A 21,135-nucleotide genomic window follows, 5' to 3' on the forward strand; every position below is an offset into this window, starting at 1 on the left:
ACTTACTGTGAGTCTCAAACATCATTGCTTCATCCTTTATGTAAATCCTGTTTGTGAAAAACACCACAGAAAAATAGGCGAATCTCAACATGACTGTTAAACAACAGTCGGGATCATTAATATGTACGCCCCCCACATTAGCATATAAACCAGCCCATGTTCAAGGCCAGGCGGAACTGCACAGCCGAATCATCAGAAGTTCTGCAGGTATTGTGAAGAAACAAGTGTCAACAGGCATGGTTGATGTTTATTTATAACCGGATACTAGGGGTGTAACGATATATATCATTTAACAATATATTGCGATATAAAAATGTGACGATATGTATCATTGATGGAAACGATATGATTCGTGGTGTAGAGTTGTTTTATCCAAGGCTCAGCTTGCTGTAGTCGGCCTATTTATAAGGTATAATTCACCCAAACACAAATTTACAAAGTAGGCTACCACGAATGTAAACTCTGTCATCATGTACTCACCATCATGTCGTTTTTCGTTTAACTTCCAAACACAAATGAAGATATTCTTTATGAAACCGGAGGGATTTCTGTCCCTCCATTTAAAGTCATTCCTCTCAAACTTGAAAGATCCAATAAATGTCATAAAGGCATCATAAAAAAAACGAATCGAGTGTCTAATCCAAATCCAAGTCTTCTGAAGAGACACGAACGATGGTTTATGATGAACAGATTTACCACGACGCCCATAGCCTCCTTAGTGAAAGCGCAAACATCATTTAAATCATCAGATCACATTTAGTTTGAATAGTATGATTATTCAAAGCATTTTAGATGGTTCATTCTTATATGTATAGTGCATTAATAGCAGGAGAGGCGGGACATAGCGAGCACCGGGAGAGATGCTGCTGGCATTGAAAGTTTCAGTGACATTATTACATTAAACAACTATATTTAATGTTGAATATAATGTATTATAATGCAATGGGGGAATACTTGTGGGTCCTGATAATAATAATATAATAATAATAAAGTAAAAATCCCTCTTCTTTATTTTGGCTTCAAATATAAGGATACATATCGTATCGAGAGTTTTGTATCGCGATTCATAACGAATCGTGACACGAGTGTATCGTTACACCCCTACTTGAACATGACAATCAGTGAGTTGATTTTAAGAGGACAGCTCACCTTAAGCAGACTGCCAGACGCTGCTCTGGATCTATTGGTTCCCTGAAGGTTGTGGTTTGTCTCGTCAGATGCAGTGCCACTGTCAAAATATTTGCTTTATTGCTATGCGTCCGGTGTGAAAGGGCCTTTAGCGTTAAGCTGCATCTGTCTCTAAAAGAAAAAATTTGCAGTGATTTGATGTTATTGAACTCTAGAAACCAGAACAAATAACTTTTATTGGTTTGAATGATCTGAATACATGCGTTCTCTGCCACGTCAAACCGCGACTGTCTTGACTGCATGTTCAAGGCTAACGGTAAAGATTGTTGCTATATGACCAAACCTTTTACTGTACCAATCTTTTTTATGGATACTACAATTTTGCATACAGGACAAATGTCCTGCCCTTTGTACAAACCCATGGGCTTCATCATAAAGCCAGTTACATCATAATGCAGTTTTTTCAGACAAGCTGTGCCACAATGTTTCAATTAAAGTAGTCACTAATAGTCTAATAGTCTAATCACTAATAGTCACTGCGTTCACCTTTCGAAAGTCAGTACAAAATCGGTAGGTACCGTCTGCCTTTGGAACTAGTAAACACGGTGAGCTCCACGGGCTCCGACTATGAGCCAGACCGTGCTGTAACGTACTCGACTTTGGCTTTCATTATCTGACTCTTTGTTGGGTTAATTCTATAGGAGAACTGTTTGATCTGAACCTACATTGATGTCATGCTCAAGAACCGTGGTTCTCCCTGGCACGGGTGAATAATGATGCATTAAATACATAATCTGCCCAGGTTCTAGATGAGAGAAAGGTATATCTTCCATTACAGCAGAGTTTTGTAGTCTTTTACCATCTTGATCGGCAACTTGCACTGCTACAGCAACCGGCAAGGGTTACAAGGTTACACTGGGAATCATTTACATTTACAATTATGCATTTGGCAGACGCTTTTATCCAAAGCGACTTACATTGCATTCAAGGTACACATTTTACATTTTGTCAATTCTTGCTTTCCCTGGGAATCGAACCCATGACCTTGGCGTTGCTAGCGCCACGCTCTACTGTTTGAGCTACAGAACCAGGCTTAGAGTCACAAACAAATCTCTTTAACATAGTTTGTTTCACTAAGTTTCTCTTTCACAGAGTACGGACCTGTGAACTTTGCATGGAGTGATTAATATTTACACCATAAATATTTCCTAATTTAACAATAGGCCTATTATTCATGAAAATAGTAAGCAGTAAACAGCCGAATTGCAACGTTCTCATTACTCTGCATTTTACAAATATTTGGGGCATGAAGATACAATATAATTTGCGATTAACGCAAAATTTATGCCACAATGCATTTTTTTAGGGATGGTGTCATGACGCACACCATTTTATCGGTAAAAGGCCAATTTGCCGGAAACAGCCTGGAGACAGAAAAGTGTGCACTTTTTTAACGCATATTCACTTTGTTGATAACAAAACAGTGGAAAAAGTGGATGGAAACTTAGCTACAGTCTCTATGTGATGATATCTAGGAGAAAGAGGCTCTTTGTGTTGGGATTTATCTGACTTCTGTGAGACAGGTAGCAGACGGTCGGTTAAGCCAGTCCGTCTGCTTCCTGACCTGGTCTCCAGTTAGCTTGACCTGGACCCCAGTTAGTCAAGGTTCAACTCTAAGACTATGTGCCAGATTACTAGATAGAAGAGCTGCACCATCCCAGGCGGGATGAATACCATCTCTTTTTAACAGGTCAGGTCTGCCCCAAAAACTTTTCCAATTGTCTATGAACCCTGTTATTCTGCGGACACCATTTCAACAACCAGCCATTGAGTGAGGAGAGTCTGATAAGTATTTTATCACTCCGGCGAACAGGAAGCAGGCCAAAGCAAATTATAGTTTCTGACATCATACTTGCTCATTTACACACTTCTTTAAATGTTTATTTTAGTGATCTCCGAACATTATTAGTGCCGATGTGAATAATAATAATTTCTGATTAGCATCAGCCAGCACTTTTAAATTTGCTTTGTCTAGGCGTTCGGCTGCTGGCAAAGATCTGACTATGGCGGCTGGTGTCTCTATTTTTACGTTTCATGTAATAGAATCGCCAGTCACTAGGGCACTTTTAACAGGATTCTCAGTGGGTGCGTCTCTGAGCTGGGAGAACCATGATGTTCAACCATGTTTTGAACAGAACAGTGTTTTGTCCCGTGACTATGCCATCTCAGTCACCCATTTGCCCTACTGCATGGGCTTAGAGTTGGCTATGCTATACATATGGCAGTGACAATAACAGGGGAAGATGACATGACTCACCGTGTTTGTTGACTGATCCAACTCACCACATTTGTTTGATGGACTCAACGCGATTGCATGCCAGAAAAAAAGGCCATTAGCATGGATGGCAGGTTAACAGGCTTTGCGTTGTGCTAGCGATAGTGATTTAGATGAAAGCTAGCGATGTCAGATCAATGTGACAGACAAACTTAGATCATATCAGATATATTGTGATGATTAAATCATATTAAACAAAATAAACAGCAGGAAAGATAGAAAATAGAGCTATATGGAGCTATAGACCCAATTCACTCAGGCAGACAGGAAACCGCTGTGCAACAGTGAAAATGGCCCATTTGTGTATTGTGTCTGTGTGTTGTGTGTGTGTGTTGAGCCGCGTGTCAGCCGCTATAGCAACGGACGCAACCCGGAAAATAAAACAACCGCTATTGTGCGTGCAGTTGTTTGGACATTCTTTTTTGCAGTCTGTTTCAATTTTTTTGTTTTTTGTTTTAAGTAACGGATATGCTTGGGGAAATGTATCAGAGTAAAAGTTGACAGAAATATAAAAACACAAGTACAGATTCTCCCCAAAAATAGTCATAACAAAGTATTATTACTTCACTAAATTACACAACTGCATGCAAGTGTTTTAAAGAAGAGTAATTTGTTTTCAAGTCGATAAACATTTACAAATGACTTGTAGTCAGGGGATTACAGTTGGTTAAAGGTGCCCTAGAATGGAAAACTGTATTTATCTTGGCATAGTTGAATTATAAGAGCTCTGTACATGGAACTAACATACCATGAGCCTCACAAACCATTGTTTCCTCCTTCATTTGTAAATCGTGTGCTTGAAAAAGACCACTGAAAAACGAATCCCAACATAACACAGACTGTGACGTAACAGTCGGGATCATTAATATCTACGCCTCCTCAAATTTGCATATGACCAGCCCTTGTTCAAGGCCAGGCAGTTTTAACACGGACCTGCACCGAATCAACAGAAGTTCTGCAGGTATTGTGAAGATGAGGACAATGGCAGATCATGGATATAAATGTTATGTTCCAGGCTGTGCAGGGGATGTGAGCACTTTTCATACCCTTCCCACAGAACAGAACAGAACTGTCAACAGGCATGGCTGATGTTTATCTATAACAGGATACAGCACAAATTTTATTCAAAGTTGTTCATTTGCTCTGACTAGTGTCAATTTCGTAAACGTAAATATGACGAAAAACTTTCATTGACAACCTTTTTTTCCATGACTAAGACAAGACGAGATGACACAAACGTCCTTAAACGATAACTGTGACTATATAAACATGCAATATCATTGACGAAAAAAGACGAGAACAAAAAGCACTCTTAGGTTTTGTCAGGGGAAAAAAAGAGGAGCGTTTGAGCATTCATGCTTGCGATTGCCATATTTCAGTCATTTTTAATCCCCCAATCAGAACTTTTCTGTTAAAAGAACACGTATTCGATCCTGTGTTTTACTTAAACATGTGCATCTGACAACCATGTAAGCTGGTCTGTGTTCTGTCACGAGTCACAAGTCGCTTGTGCTGTTTGTGGTTGAGTTTGCTGAATAACTGCACTTGTGTGAGCTACTGAAATGAGCCAATCAGAGCAGAGCTCAACATTATTATTCATGAATTATTATTCCCTTCCAAATAAGGCAATAACACCTCATTTCATTCTAGGGACAATTTCTAGGGTTGTAAATGGACATGTAAAACTGTATCTGGAGTATTTGCCCTTACCAAAGTCACATCCCTTCTATGTAGACATCAGAAAACAATTTAAAATATTGTATCAATGCATTCTATGAGACCTTTAATGTAAATCATTTCACTCATCAGCACAGACTTGGGTTCAGTGTGGGCTCTAGTGATAATGTAAACAGTTTTTACCAGTCAGCACTTACATTGCAGCACAAACTAAAATGTTCAAAACCTGTTATACATGATGTGTAACACATGAATAAATCATTATACAATGCTTTCTGCATATCCTAATCTTGTGCTGTTTGCGATTGTGTTTGCTGAATAACTGCTCGTGTGAGCTACTGAAATGAGCCAATCAGAGCAGAGCTCAACATTATTATTCATGACCCTTCCAAATAAGGCAATAACAGCCCATTTCATTCTAGGGACAATTTCTAGTGTTGTAAATGGACATGTAAAACTGTATCTGGAGTATTTGCCCTTATCAAAGTCACATCCCTTCTATGTAGACATCAGAAAACAATTTAAAATATTGTATCAATGCATTCTATGAGACCTTTAATGTAAATCATTTCACTCATCAGCACAGACTTGGGTTCAGTGTGGGATCTAGTGATAATGTGAACAGTTTTTACCAGTCAGCACTTACATTGCAGCACAAACTAAAGTGTTCAACACCTGTTATACATGATGTGTAACACATGAATAAATCATTATACAATGCTTTCTGCATCCCCTATTCTAAAGTCTAAACTATCACACATAAACATGTTTCATATCACTTAAAGATCTTCCTGTTACAAGTTATGCATCTAACATGATCTCATGAGCTTAGTACGCAAAGTCAGTCTGACACACTTGTGTTTGCATAAACACTAATGGGCGTATATACAGCTTCTAAATCAGTTTGACATATAAATACTTTTGGAAAGTACAAATGTTTCCTTTATTCTACTTCTCCCCAGAATGAACTCTCATGTGGACTTTAAGGTTTCCATCTTGACTGAAACTGTCTCCACAGTGAGGGCAGGTGTAAGGGTCAGTTCTATTGTGAATGTTCATGTGGACTTTAAGGGTTCCTTTCTGAGTGAAACTTGTTCCACACTGTTGGCTTGAGAAAGGGCTCTCTCCAAAGTGAATTCTCATGTGCCTTTTAAGGTTTCCCTTTTGCCTGAAAGTCTTTCCACACTGTTGGCAGGTGTATGGCTTCTCTCCAGTGTGAATTTTCATATGAACTTTAAGTTTTCTATCTTGACTGAAACCGTCTCCACAGTGAGGGCAGGTGTAAGGATCATTTCTATGATGAATGTTCATGTGGACTTTAAAGGTTCCTTTCTGAGTGAAACTCATTCTACACTGTTGGCAGGTGAAAGGGCTTTTTCCTAAGTGAATTCTCATGTGCCTTTTAAGGTTTCCCTTTTGCCTGAAACTCTTTCCACACTGTTGGCAGTTGTAAGGCTTCTCTCCAGTGTGAATTCTCATGTGGATTTTAAGGGCTCCTTGTTGATTGAAAGTTACTCCACACTGTTGGCAGGGGTAAAGCTTCCTTCTAGTGTGAACTCTCATATGGACTTCAAGGTTTCCATGCTCTTTGAAACTTAGTCCACACAGATGGCAGGTGAAATTACCGATAGTCTTTTGAGCCCTTTTACGTGAGGTTGTTTTTTTAGTCTGTGAGGAACTAAAATATTTTTCATCAATTATAAAATTATGTTTCCTGTCCTGATCTTTCTCTTCCATTTTATTCAGATCTTGACTCTCTCTCAACGCCATCAGGTCTAAAGCAAAAAAACATAAAAGTTAATCCCAGTTTAGTGCCACAAAGCAACAGACATTTAGACACACAAAACACTAAAACTAATAACATGTATACTGGATCATATACGCCAGGGGTGCCAAACTCAGTTCTTGGAGGGATTCCTGGTTGCATTCAAAAAAGTCAGAGATTACTTAATAAGCACACAGTATGTGGAAAATATCTACGATAATACCTATGCCTAAAACATCAGGGAAACACTACCTGACAATTTTAGACCAGTTGCACTGACTTCTATCCTGGCAAAATGTATGTGAAGAATTGTAAGTAATCATGTTCTTTCTTCAGTGAGTATTATTTTAAATGCATTGCAGTTTATATATAGACCATACAGGGGGACAGAGTATGCCACAATTACTTTAATTGATTTTATTATAAAGCATGTTCAGGACTCTTACGTAAGGGAACTTTTTATTGATTTCACCTCAGCTTTTAATAGAATGCAGGTTCACTTGCTTCTATCACATCTGTACAATGTGAATATAAATTCTGCTGTGGCATATTGGATCAAAGATTTCAAAGATGTGTGAAACATTTGTGAACGCTGCCATCAGAACCTTGGTACGCACCAAACAAGATGGGTCTCGGTCCGCTTCCAGACGAATGCTAGTTACGCATGTAACTGCCTCTGGCATTCACCTAGAACTCAAAGAACCACAGTGTAAACACTATTGAATTATCGCAGGGCCAGCCAGCTAGGTCGAGAAAATATAGACAAGACACGTGGATACGTTTGCTGAGCCCTGGGGGGTTATAAGCCACAGTAGCTCAACAATCTGCCTCGAAAAACACCTTTCTGGCGCATTCCGAGTGATTAAGGCGGTCATCCAGAATTCACAGAACCACAGTTACATGCGTAACTAACATTTGTTTTCATTCCTACTGACCACCAGTGGCAGTGTAATCACTACTGCATGACACATACTAACATAGTCATGAGGAATGCCACCCACCTGATGTTAAATTGAGCAGTATACGGTCTAAATTTAGCAGTAGAGTTCACATAACACTTCAAGACATCCAGCAACCAACGCAAGCACAGTTCGCAGGAAAGTGAGGATTCTGAGCAAGGTTCAGACAGCGTGCACCCTTCCGAAAACTGCAGACAAGACTGTGAGATCCAAGAGGAGATCCACCAACTGGAACATTATATGCAGAAATGTACGCTCGTCCAGTATACGTTGAAAAAAGCTGAAGATGCTCAGATTGTCACGTTGCAGAAATCATGCGTAATGTCTCCCATAACAGAGGGATAGGTGGAAACGCATATATAGGCATTTCGGCCATTCGTAAGATCCTGGCCCAAGGGACTGGACACTTCCTTCTTTGCAAACCATAAGCTACAGTGAGTGTTCATCTCTGAAGCAAAAATATCCACATGGAGAACATGGAGGCCTGTCAGGACCAGCATAAAATACTTCAGAGAGAACACTGCACGCAGTTCCAGCCGGTTGATATGTTCTGTGGCCTGGGTCAGTGTCCAAATACCCCTCAGACTCAATGTTGCCCCCCATCCTGTGGGAAGCGTCTGTCGTGACCAACTCCCGACAAGAGGGAACAGCAGGGCACACCTCCCTTCAGAAACTACCTGTCTCCACCGCCTCAAAGCATATGCAATGGTGAGAAACTACAATCAGTCGATGCCAATGTCTGGTGGGATCTAGCCACAAACCGTTGTTCCATAACTGGAGTGGTCTGAGGTGGAGTAAACCCAGGGGAATCACTGGAGTGGTCTGAGGTGGAGTAAACCCAGGGGAATCACGACTGTAGCTGCCATTAGCATTCCTATTAGTTGTAGGACCACCTCATACGGCAAAGACACACCCGGGTGAAAGCGAGTCAATAGTTGCAAAATGTTTGTCACATTCCTTAGACAGGGAGGCAGACATTAGGTGGGAATTCAGGGTCATTCCTATGAACGTAGTGGTCTGTGTTGGAATCAGACAGCTCTTTTTCATGTTCATGGAAAAGCACAACTTCTGCACGTCTCAAAAGCAGTCTCGTGGGGGCACAAGGAAGCCAGTTGGTAGCACTTTGAACTGGTAGGATTGATTCAGGAAATTGAAACAGAAGCTTTCTGTGATGAACAACAATCGTGACGTGAAAGTATGCATCTTTCAGGTCGACAGGTCGGAAACCACCATCCTTCCTGGGAGCAAGAAGATACATTGAATAGAACCAGTCTCCATGAATGAAGGTATGAACTCTGTCTATGTTTCCCTTCTGTAACAGTGAACACATTTCCTGACAGAGAACCATTGCGTGAACTGACAACCGTAGGAACAATTCTTGAAAACCTGGGAGGCCGGCATTGAAACTGTAGAGTATATCCCCTGCTCAGAGTCGTCAAAGCCCAGGGGTCTGATGTGTTGGTCCTCCAGTACTCCAGCTCTATAGTTCTATAGTAAAACGATCGCCCACCGGCCTGAGTATCTCAGGCTTTATGTGTGCGCTTTTTAGTGGTTGCGCTAGGACGCTGATGGGGTCCTCCTGGCAACTGTCGATGAGGTGGCCGGAAAACTGTAGCAGTAACATGAGGTCTTTGAGGGGGCTGTGACTGAGGTGTAACATGCCACGGAAACGTTGCTCCGATGTGGCATAGTGATGCCGTGCCTGAACTAGACATCCTAAAAGGTAGGGTTTCGCTCCACCTGCGTCAGTTGACGAGTGGCTTCAGGCCAGAGGTGGAAAGTAACGAATTACATTTACTCGCGTTACTGTAATTGAGTAGTTTTTCTGCGTACTTCTACTTTTTTAAGTAGTTTTAAAAATCTGTAATTTTACTTTTACTTAAGTATGTTTTGTTTGAAGTATTGTACTTCGCTACATTTTAAACCACATCCGTTACTGAGTAAAAATAAATAATACAAAGGGGGGGAAACGCGATCCGGAAACGACTGCATTGAATTGAAGGGCGGGAGAACAAACGCAAAAATCACAAAAAGATGGAGACGGACGGACAAGACAGACGTCAGACCCAGCTGAAAGCGAAACGCCATCGTGAACCCCTGGATAGTATGGAAAAGCTTTGGATATAGACAAAAAATTGCCGGGTGTTGTCCTGGAGCAGAACTGTCGCAAGGGCTGTGCCAAGCGTGCGACCGCACAGGGCCTCGCGCAAAAGTAAAGACGACAGCTGACTTGATGATGTAAAGCCAATAGTTAAAGTTCATGTTTTTGTCCTTCAAAATACTATAATAGTTTTAAAAAAACATAGCTAAAAGTGTGTATGGTGATGCTTTATTATTCTGATTGTTAAAAATGTATTATGCAGTAACTTGCAATAGCCCATTTCTCTGTGCGTGTGACGGTGATTTATGCGCATACATGTCAGTCAGCGGGCATCGCACGTCAAGTTCATAGAGATTTATTCCCAGTCCATTCAAATTTCAGATTTTTGGCCGCCTCTGACATGGGTCAAACCATAGATATTACCTACGAAGTTCAAGTAAATACGCTAGAAATGTGCGCTTATTCAAGCATGTGCATTATATGGACGCTTGCATTTCATCTGACGGTATGCACAAAAGGTTTTTTTATTTAACACTATTAAAGTTAAATAAGCATAACCTAACTATTACTAGCCTGTCGGAGCATCAGTGAGAGCAATGGCACCGCAGAATGAGTAAAGCCTCTATCTCGAGACGTTTTAAACGTTTTTTAAATCTGAAAACTGCAAAAAGCTACGAAATTGTCAGACATCCATTTTGTTCGTTTTCACAGAGGAAATACTGAAAAACAGCGCTGGTCCTCTCAATACTGTCTGTTTATAATTTTACCGACTGAGAAATGGCTTCTGATGATTCAGTGAGAGAGCAGTCCAAACTAATTCAAGTGCATTCAGGGCGTTTTGCAAAAGCATTTGACCCATTCATAATTTAGAACATATTTTTAGCGTAAAAATGTGCGCAGTGCACTGCCCAGTTCAGTTACACCGTTTAACTTCTTGAACCTGCTGTTAAACTGAATATACGATTTTTTTTCTTAAATATCCACATAAACAACAAATTGTTCGTCACTATAGCAACAGAGCCCCAGTTAATAGTGAAGGGTCAAGCCAAACATCACTTGTCTCTTCATCAGACACATATCCTTCAAGAATGATTTTATGTTCAATATTAAAATAAGAATGAATGATAATCAAGTTATAACCATTTCCTACATTTGATAAATCAGTTCTCTATATTCAAGGAGTGATTTTGGATATTGTAGTGTTTTAGTTGCTCTGTGCTTTTGAATCCAGATTATTCAGGAGCTGCTCTGATGTCTGTGTCAAGACGTGCTGACAGGCAACTTTCCTTGGTGTTGTAATACACTCCAGGGAGTAAAACGAGATCAGCATGTGTTAACTATATGTCTTACTGAGGTGACCCCTGGGGTCATCCATGTAACAGCTATGTGACTCTTTTGGGGAGAAATGTACCTCTCTGATACGTTTCTTTCTTTATAGAATAAAGTCACTTCTGTACTAAATGTAGTATCAGCATGTTTTGGAGAAGGGCTTTGTTGATAGTTAGTTAAGATGTCCCGACCTTGATGAAAACTGGTATTCTCTGGAGTATTGTGTGTGTGCGTTGTATGATTTGTGCAGATTCAGTATTGGATATGGGCCTTCCATGCCAGACCTTTAGACGCTTTTCTGTGACCTCCGAGGTCACTGGAGACTAATCTGGGCCTGGGCGACATCAAGTCTACGCATTTTTAGAGATATATGCTCCTATCTGTCTACGTGTGGAAAGTTGCTTACGTTGCATGTTGTTAGAACCAATCAGAATCATTCCACATGGCAGTAATGACGTGTCTAGACCTTGAAAACAGTATAACTGTTCAGAAAATTGTATGTACGTTAGACGGAGGCGGGGAGACTGTTAGAGGGAGCGCGGCCTACGAACTCCTCTTGAGCTGGCTTCTGCTGATGAAACTGCAAACTATTCTTCAGTAAAATTTTCTTTAATTAATCTGACTCCTGGTCTTCATTTTTCACTACTGGTCCTGGGTCCTAAGCTGTTACCCCAACAATAGGCTATACCCCCGGGCCTCGCACATCACGTTCGCACAGGGCCTCGCACCCCCCTTGCGACGGGCCTGTCCTGGAGGATATCAAATTAGCAAAAAAAATGTTGATGCACAGGAGGAAACACATAGAACATGTTCAGGAACACCATCCCTCTGTGCGGATAAAGGTACGTTTATAACTTAAGGCCGAATGTTTTCTGTGATGCAGAGGGAATCCCGGAATTACAGTATAACGCAGATGTCACGTAAAACACGCAAAGTGATGGATGAATGAATACATCGACAGTAGAGCTGTACAATAAATCAAATAGCGACATGGTCTGTGAATATTAAAGCTCAAAACACTGCTATATGAATATGATCTGCTTGTTCTGTCTCTGTGAATGAGCAGCGCCTTTTCGTCTACTAGCCTACACTTAAGTAGCCTACGCAATGCTCGTGGTGTTTAACGTCTCAAAAAACATATTTGGGCATTAACATACAGTATGAACATTTCCAGAGCTGATCTGAGACCCCCTAATGAACATTTTCATCATTTTATTTGATTAAAAGCCATTATCAAATACACTCTGAAACAGATCTTCCCTGAAATAGTTTAACTAGATGAAATTGTGACAGAAATATATTACTATTGTAGGCCTATAGAATACTTGTCAAAATAATAATAATAACTAACAACAATAATATTACATAATTTAAACATTATTTAAGAATATATTTTTAAATCCATGGTTTAATTTAGTAAAACAGCAGCGCTTTGCCCAAAAAATGAAAGGATAAGTATTTGATTACCACCGTTTTGGTAATGTATTTGTATTAAATCATAAAAAGAAAAATTTCTTAGGACTCTGTTATTCTTAAATTTGTTAATCTAATTCATAATAATTTATTTAGTTCATTAGACATGTTTTATTGAAATTTTAATAAAAAATACAAAAAATGGTTTCAAGTTTGTTATAGGCCTAATAATATATTTGTTCAACCAAAAAAAAAAAAAAACAGTTTTCATTAATTTAATGCCATTTTAACTGGTGATAATAATAACCATAATTGAATAATATGATGCTGTGAAACTGATGTTTTCATATCGTGAAAATCTCATTCAACCACAACCCTACACAGGAGATTCCCCACCCCGCTGTTAAAAAAATAACTCTTTACTCTGAGTACATTTTAAATGAGCTACTTTTTACTTTTACTTGAGTACATTTTTAGACAAGTACTTTTACTTCTACTTAAGTAAAATTTCATTGAAGTAATAGTACTTTTACTTGAGTAGAATATTTTGTTACTCTTTCCACCTCTGCTTCAGGCTGCCGGGTAACCAGTGAAAACCGAGGGGCAGAGAGTATAACATTACTTTGAGGAGAAAAAACACTCAGAACAGCTAATGGATGATTATGTCAATGAGAGACCGTTAACTTATAAACGCTGAAAACGGCAGCAACCAGATTGCACAGAGAGGCACAGAGTGTTATTTACGTGTGCAATAGAAACCCTAACCCTAACAATAAAGAAGCTGTCCTACATTCATTAGTCTCACTGTGTTGTGCTTGAAAACTGCATCACAAAAAAAGAAAAGTATAATGTATAAGTATCTGCATCGCCGAGCACCAGAAAAAAAATCTGTACTCATACTCTGTCCTTAAAAAAATGGTGTCGGTACATCCCTAATATATATAAGCTGCAAATTACTATATAAAAGTACATTACTATAAATTCCCTTGTTTGAGGTGTACCATAAAGCTCACATTATAAATGTTAGTAATACACATGTAACTGTCATTTATTTATTTGCCAAACATGGCAATTTTCTTCAAATCTGCAGTTCTGGGTATGCGGACCCACAGCAGCTTTGGTTTCAACGCTCTGTTGTTATGTATCGTCATCACTGTCCTGCGTTCTCATTGGTTCGCTGGTATATGAGGGATTTAATGAGCAGGGTAAGCTGTGAGCGAATCGCTCGCCCAAGAGGAAATATTTGCTGTTACTGCCAGATACAGCAAATACTGTAATACTCAAATACTGTAAATATGTTCATAATCTGTAAATGTCTATTCTGACTAAACGTAACTGTGACCTAATATTTTTTTATACTATTTTCATATTTTTATTCTTAGAATTTGTATTACTATGTTCTTCTTGTTATGTTTGTATTGTATATGTGCACTGGAAGCTTCAGCACCAAGACAAATTCCTTGTGTGTGCAAGCACACTTGACAATAAAGCTCTTTCTGATTCTGATCTCAATCACATTGTGTTTGATACAAAACTAAATAGACTGAATCCAGTAAAAAAAGTCTGAACTGAAACTATTTTCATAGCATTTTATTTTGAATGAAAAAAAAAAAAAAAAAAATTATATATATATATATATATATATATATATAAATATAAATATATACACACACACACACTATATATTTTAGACACTTCTGAGACACATTTAAATTGACACCTGTCATGGTGTTTCTCATTTAGATGTGTGTCCTCAGCCGATGTGCTGTACCGTTTGAAGGTGAAGCATTTAGTTTATGTGACATTAGTGCCACTTAGCAGAATAACAAAAATACAGCATATTTTGCAAACGGCTCTTCTGCACGTCATGCCAGACTCAACTCAAACAACTCAACAGCTTTTACAGGTGCTTGTGAAGGAATCAACAGGTAAATGTAGGCCACTTTCAAAAAATGGACAAATATATTAGAACACTTTTAGCTGTGAGATTAAGCAACTGATCAGCTAACACACTGACTAGAGCGATGGCGAACGCGCTTATTTCAAACTCATCAAACATACAGGTGCATTTTTGACACAACACGTCACTCGGCATACCCGGGTTAAAACCGCTCGCCACTGATCTATATATGTAACAGATGTAGGCCAGTAAGAGCTGTGTGTGTAAAACTCACTCCCCCTTGCCTCAAGAGGTGTGCTAGCGGCTAGTCTTTAGTGTCCTTGTGAGTGCCCGCCTCCCACACCGGATACTCCGGTTCTAATCTCGCTCGAAGCGGGTCAATAGGACTGGTTACAAATATATCAAAAGGAGAAACCCAATACAAGTAATGAACTTTATCTTGTGTTCTCACTCCGCAGCAACTATTTATATTTAAGGCTATACAGCCATCTAGTGCTTACACCTTGATGTTGCAGATGATAAATGGTGCATAATTTATTTTAGAGGTAAATATTTAGTATATTTACTAAGTATTTAGTATGGTGACTATACATCCCTGTTTTCCAGGGAAATCCTGATTTTTGGTGTTCTGTCCCTGACTGGAGCTGTCCCCGGAAATGTCCCCGTTTTACAGCTCGTTCAAAACAACCCGTAGATATATTGCAAAAAAAAACACCCAACCAACATGAGCAGCTGCTGGTTATAGGAGCAATCGTGTAGTGATTATATCTCCAGCAGATGGCGCTGTGAGCTACGCTGACTCTACTTGGACGCGCCGCTATTTCATGAAGAACGTAACAGAGAGCAGAGCGTCATTATCATCAAATATCAAAAGAAACATTGTTATCGCTTTCAAGGTAGAAACATACTAACTGTTCATGTTTAATTACAGTAATGCTGTTTGTATCTGCTTTATAACAGAGCCTCAACAGGTGCGGGACTGTTTTGTCCCCAAAGGTTCCGCATTCACAATGCAGTGATAACCACACATCTGAACTATAAAAAACCCAGACAATTACACTTGCAACAAAAACATGTGCAGAATACACATACTTTCTGCTTAAAATAAGCCTTAATTAGCCCAATGAAGGACAGTAAGAGTTATTTTCAAGCACAAACGTAACAAAACATTTGAAGTAAAAAAAGTAATTTATATAGTATAAACTTGTGAAAATTAAAATATTAAATACAATTATAAAATGTTAGAATATTTGTTAAATTGTTTTTTTTTATATTTATGTTGTTTTATTTTTGTAATTTTTGTTGAGTCGTATTATAATATTGTTTTGAACTGCTTGTTATCTACAATGGTTAGGCTTCTATTAGTTGTTTTCATTGTTTATTGTTTTGCGGTTGCGTTGAATTGTATTAAATCCAGACCAAAAATCATCAAACATCAAACTAAATCATAATAATTATTAATGTTAATAATAATAATAATAATATATATAATACAACAACAACAACAAACATTCAAAAATATATTGTCCCTGTTTTTTAATTAAAAGATAATGACAAATGAGATTTTGACCACTCAAATAGGAAATGTCCCCGGTTTCCATTTCAGAATTCTGGTCAATTCAGTATTTAGGGGATTTTTAGTAAAATATTAAAGGGAAAATATTATTGAAATTCTTCAAAAAATATCCTTCATTTCTGTAGAGCTGGAGATTTGAATAATGATCAAATGACTGAGTTCAGATTTGAGAATGAAACCAACCTGTTTGTTCCTCCGTTTCTTCTCGTTTCACTCTCAATGTTTCCTCAATCTTCAGTTCTTCACTCTCCTCTTTCTCTGTTTGTTCCTCAGTTTCATCATGTTTCAAACTGAATACATTTTCAATCTTCAGGTCTTCACTCTCCTCTTTAATAAACGCCATCTTTATAACAGTGTGTCATGTGGATCTCAGTCACTCCATCAGGAGTTTTTCTGTGTGTTTGTCCTGTTGAAGAGGAGAATAATTAACAGAGAGAAAAATAAATCCACACTAAATCATTTCAGTAGTTCATCGCACTAGTAATGGAGTCAGTCAGAGGGATCGTTTTTTTCAAAATTACAGAATTCATATTATTATTCAACTCAACTACCGATGTTTCGGCTAATGATTGGTAGCGGAATATTTTCACTGTTGGCCATCTCCTGATTGTTTAAAACAGCGGATGATCAGGGCCGATGGTGTCCTGTCAATCAAAAGGATGCGGAACAAACGTGTCCGACTGCAAATCATACTGTGTGTGAAGAAAATGCCTCATGTTGAATTTAGGGCAAGATAACGCAACAATAATGCAGGCAGTTAAAAATAGCAACATAAAAGCGGCTCTATTTGACTCTATGAATCACCCGTAGCTCAAGCCAGGGTTGCAGGTCTGCGGTTTTTCCCTACACTAAACATGATCTGTAGCGCCTGTCATCCAGTAATCGCACATAAATTGCTTTGTTACTTCTAAAAAGAATCAACATCTTTCCAATTCTGTCCATTTCATTACGAAATTCAAAGAATAAATGCCGCTTTGTCGCTCCTACATGTGACGTGACAGATGGCTGTAGCGCCTCAGTTCAAGCAGAGCACGAGTCCTCTCTAGCACTTTAAAGGGGTCATGAACTGAGAAATCAACTTTCCCTTGAGCTTTTGATATATAAAAGGTAGGGGTGCACCGAAATTTCGGCCGCTGAAAATGGCATTATCGGTTCCGATAATTCTAGCACGTTCCCAGCTTTGCTATTGCCTGAGACATGATAATAATCAGTACAGTGTTGTGATCTAAGCACAGTGTTCATATCGTTAGCTAGCGTATATACTGTATATATATCTATAAGCTAACACTGTTCTCTCTCCGACACCTGCCGTTCTCCTCACACAATGTGTCTCCTCTAATCGTTGATCCGTCTAATCCTGGCCTGTCCCTAATTGTGTGTCATTATTGTATGGCTGTGGTCTGCCATATGAGTATTAATACACATCTATAATTTCCTCAGCGTCCGAGCTGTCATTGCGATCCATTGTTTTCCTCACTGCACTCCCTCCCGTTATGTCACTTCCGGATTTGGCGTTTTTAGATGCGGAAGTAAAATGTTCTACATGTATAGTTCCTACATTATTTTTCTATACATTGACTCACTGGGGTCTCTGAATCATTCGCTGTGAATCAATCGGTTCAATTGACTCGGAAAGTCGAAAGCTCCAGTTCTCTCATAATTTTATTTTTTTTATTCAATTTTCCAACAAAACATACAATGACATTTCACATCAAACAAAAAACAAACAGACGTTGGGGAATACGCACAACAGATCTTAAACATTACATTTTGCTAATTACTTTTTTCAACATGAGAGATGTTTTAATACACTTCTTATTTCTAGAAATTGAGTTCAATGAGTCATAAAATATTTTAAGTAATAAAAAGATATAAAAAAAATGTAATGCAGGAGTGATAGACATTATTTTATCTTTATGAATATGAATATGAAACTTCCCAAGAAGAATAATTAACATTAATGTCATCAATTATATCAGATCCAGTATTACAGTCCATGAAGAGGATCATAGACTCTCCTATTTTAATTATTTAGTCAAATATTTCAAAAACTACCACAGATATCCACTTCCAGAAGTCTTCTGAATATTTACAATTACAAAATAAATGTATGAGAGTTTCAGATTCGGTTTTACTAAAATAACATTGTGTTGAGAAGTCTTCTTTAAACTGGTCAAGAAACACATTACACGGATAATACCTGTGCCTTTTGGGCAACAACTGATATCTCGAGTAATGCAATTTCTGATGCAAGTGTTATTACACTTCATATCTTTATATTAACACATCCAATAACAAGTTTTGGAGTCTGCAGACAAACTGACCTGTACCTGAGATGATCTTTCATAAGAGCCGCTGCTTCTGCTACTCTTGAGTTTATTCTGTTACTTTACTCACACAGCGCTGATACATGTTAGATAAAGCAATGCAGTGTTACATTTAATAATACATAATTCATTCTGCGTCGCTTTAAACACTTTAAACACTTAAAACACAAACCTTTCCTCAGCTGAATCACAACAGATGCACGAGCGCGGCGCAGCCTTATGACGTCACACACCAAGACCAAAATAAAAGTCCTGCTCAACCAGGCCTGAGTCTAAAACCACAGAAGTGCCAACATTTATGTTCATAAAATATATTAATAAAAATAATGACAAAATTCTGATTTTCAATGTATTGATGAAATATATTTAATAACACAAAGGTAAGTTAATAATACAGTTCACATTAAGAGTTAAAAAAAATTAAAGCAATATAATTTTTTATGATGTACTTCTTATTACTTACTTTTCCATGTAGACTCACATCTAAAGTCACAGTATTTATGTTAATTTCTCATCCAGACGGTTCAGCCACTACCCATATGGAAATTTTCAAGCTTAGAAGTGTTTTGGCCTGTCATCCAGCAGAGTACATATTTTGCTCAAACATACGGGGCGCCCAGTGTTGGAATGGCTTCCTTTTGTGATTCGACATGGCTCCTTCCCTATGAAGAAGAACTGTAGCTTTCTGTGTTCATATAAAGGTGCTTTGCTTATTGCATTATAATATGCGCTACATATTAATAAATTAGTTAATAAAAACAAACACGTCATATATATAGTAATTGTGTGCTTTTGTCTTTGCTTTACTTCAGTTAATTTGTCTATATTCGTGTTTTATACAGCTACTGATATCTGGATACCTCTTTCTATTTTTAGAAACTTAGAATTTAGTGTTACGTCTCACTCGGTCCTTCCGTGCTAGGACGCCATGGCTACAATTATGAATAAAACAAATGTGTATCTCGCTTGTACTCTCAGCACCATATGTCGGGTAAGGTTTGCATACAAAACAAGGTGTGACTGGATATTCGATAGCAGCACTAATTTAATTCCATACTCAATCCGACCCGTTTACACAAAGATTGCATCGTACAGCATCTAAATCGCAGCACAGGAACACAATTATTCAAATATTTTATGAATACAGTCAGCAGAGTGCACTCCCTTTATAAATGCATGAAACTGTCAAATGCTTCAGTTCAGATAAACTCCTACACCAGTGGAAACTGCTGTGGTCAACCTGACTACACCGAATCATGAATCTATCGCATGTTCCACTCTTCGTTGGTCAAACGCAGAGGTGTCAAGTAACGAAGTACAAATACTTCGTTACCTTACTTAAGTAGAAATTTTGAGTATCTATACTTTACTGGAGTAATTATTTTTCAGCCTACTTTTTACTTCTACTCCTTACATTTTCAAGCAATTATCTGTACTTTCTACTCCTTACATTTAAAAAATAGCCTCGTTACTCCTATTCCATTTCGGCATGTTTTCATTCCGGCTTGTCATAAAATTAAAAAAAACTATCCAGATAAATCGCGCCATCCGGACAGAGTGAATTTGATTGTGGTTGGATGAGAAGGATAAACACAAACCATTCCGACACCCTATTGGGTTGTAGGCTATCAATCACGCCTGCACCTGCACAAATCACACACCATGTTGCCAGATAGGGCGGGTTCTCGCCGACGAGCACGTACTTTCAGCCAATCAGCGATCAGCAGGCAGACGTGCTCAGCCTGATTCATGACTTTAGCCGGGTTTTTAGCGCGATGACTCGTAGCTGTATATTCCAGTGAATCAGTGATCGCTATGCCAGTGGCATAAATACACAGTAAGTTGTATCTACAGTAAAGAGTGGGAGAGTGACTCAACTCTCAAACGTGAATTACACCTGTGACTCGAAGACTCTTTATAAATATAACCGTGACTCCTGTCCATCATCATACACACACTTAGGACATCTGCAACTAGCAACCCCGACAGATGCTGAAAGATGTTAAAATCAACGACTAATCCGTTTTGACTGTGCTAAATGTGCATGTGCCATGTACTTCACGAAAGACATACTGTAGTTTTGTCAAAGCAAAGTGCAACACAAGGGTAAGCGCATTGTTGTTATGTATTTGTTGACGGATTATTGTACAGTATAAATGAATTACGCATTTTGACATTGGTGTGTGCATTAACGTGTGAAATGCCTGTTAATTACATAGCTTTTTCCAATCTCTATATTGGGCACTTTTTGCACGTAAATTGGCTTCTTACTGTTGACATTGAAAATCTTGTGTTTTTCTAAGGGATTGCGGTTTTGACAGTTTCTACCTGGACATATAGTCATATTTGAACCGTTTTACTGGGATTTTTTTTTTTTTTTAATCATCAATGATGATTAATCATCAATGATGACTGGGATTTTTTTTTTTTTTTTAATCATCAATGAGTGCTTTAAGGAGATAAAATGGTAACTTACTTATCAACATTGATTGGTATGGCAATACAATAATATCACACTATTTTGGCAGTTAAAGTTTTTTTTTTTTTTTCTTGGAGTGACTAGTTGCCTATAAGTATTGTAAGAGGTGCAAACTTGTTATCAATAACCAGGCATGTTTTCAATAA

The 21,135-nt window shown here is 38.4% G+C and overlaps 1 protein-coding gene across 2 annotated transcripts; it reads right to left on the bottom strand.

Moving 5' to 3' along the window:
- Positions 1-5,227: 5,227 nt before the first annotated feature.
- Positions 5,228-18,750, bottom strand: LOC307126556 (uncharacterized protein). Of its 2 annotated transcripts, none has more exons than XM_079817148.1 (3): positions 18,683-18,750; positions 16,367-16,589; positions 5,228-6,915 (listed from the first exon to the last, which is right to left on the bottom strand). In XM_079817148.1, exons 2-3 carry the CDS (start codon positions 16,524-16,526, stop codon positions 6,089-6,091), a joined length of 987 nt encoding a protein of 328 aa, XP_079673274.1. In that variant the 5' UTR covers positions 16,527-16,589; positions 18,683-18,750; the 3' UTR covers positions 5,228-6,088. The 2 variants fall into 2 exon arrangements, with proteins under 2 accessions (XP_079673274.1, XP_079673275.1); XM_079817149.1 differs by having other exon boundaries at positions 5,231-6,915; positions 18,508-18,704.
- Positions 18,751-21,135: the final 2,385 nt, after the last annotated feature.

The sequence above is a fragment of the Gobio gobio genome (genome assembly GCF_949357685.1).
Source record: "Gobio gobio genome assembly, chromosome: 5".
Taxonomy (NCBI): Eukaryota; Metazoa; Chordata; class Actinopteri; order Cypriniformes; family Gobionidae; genus Gobio; species Gobio gobio.

Coding starts and splice junctions, on each gene's coding strand:
- LOC307126556 (XM_079817148.1), bottom strand. CDS start 16,526: ATGGCGTTTATTAAAGAGGAGAGTGAAGACCTGAAGATTGAAAATGTA. Junction 6,916..16,366: donor AGAAACGGAGGAACAAACAG/GTTGGTTTCATT, acceptor TTTTTGCTTTAG/ACCTGATGGCGTTGAGAGAG.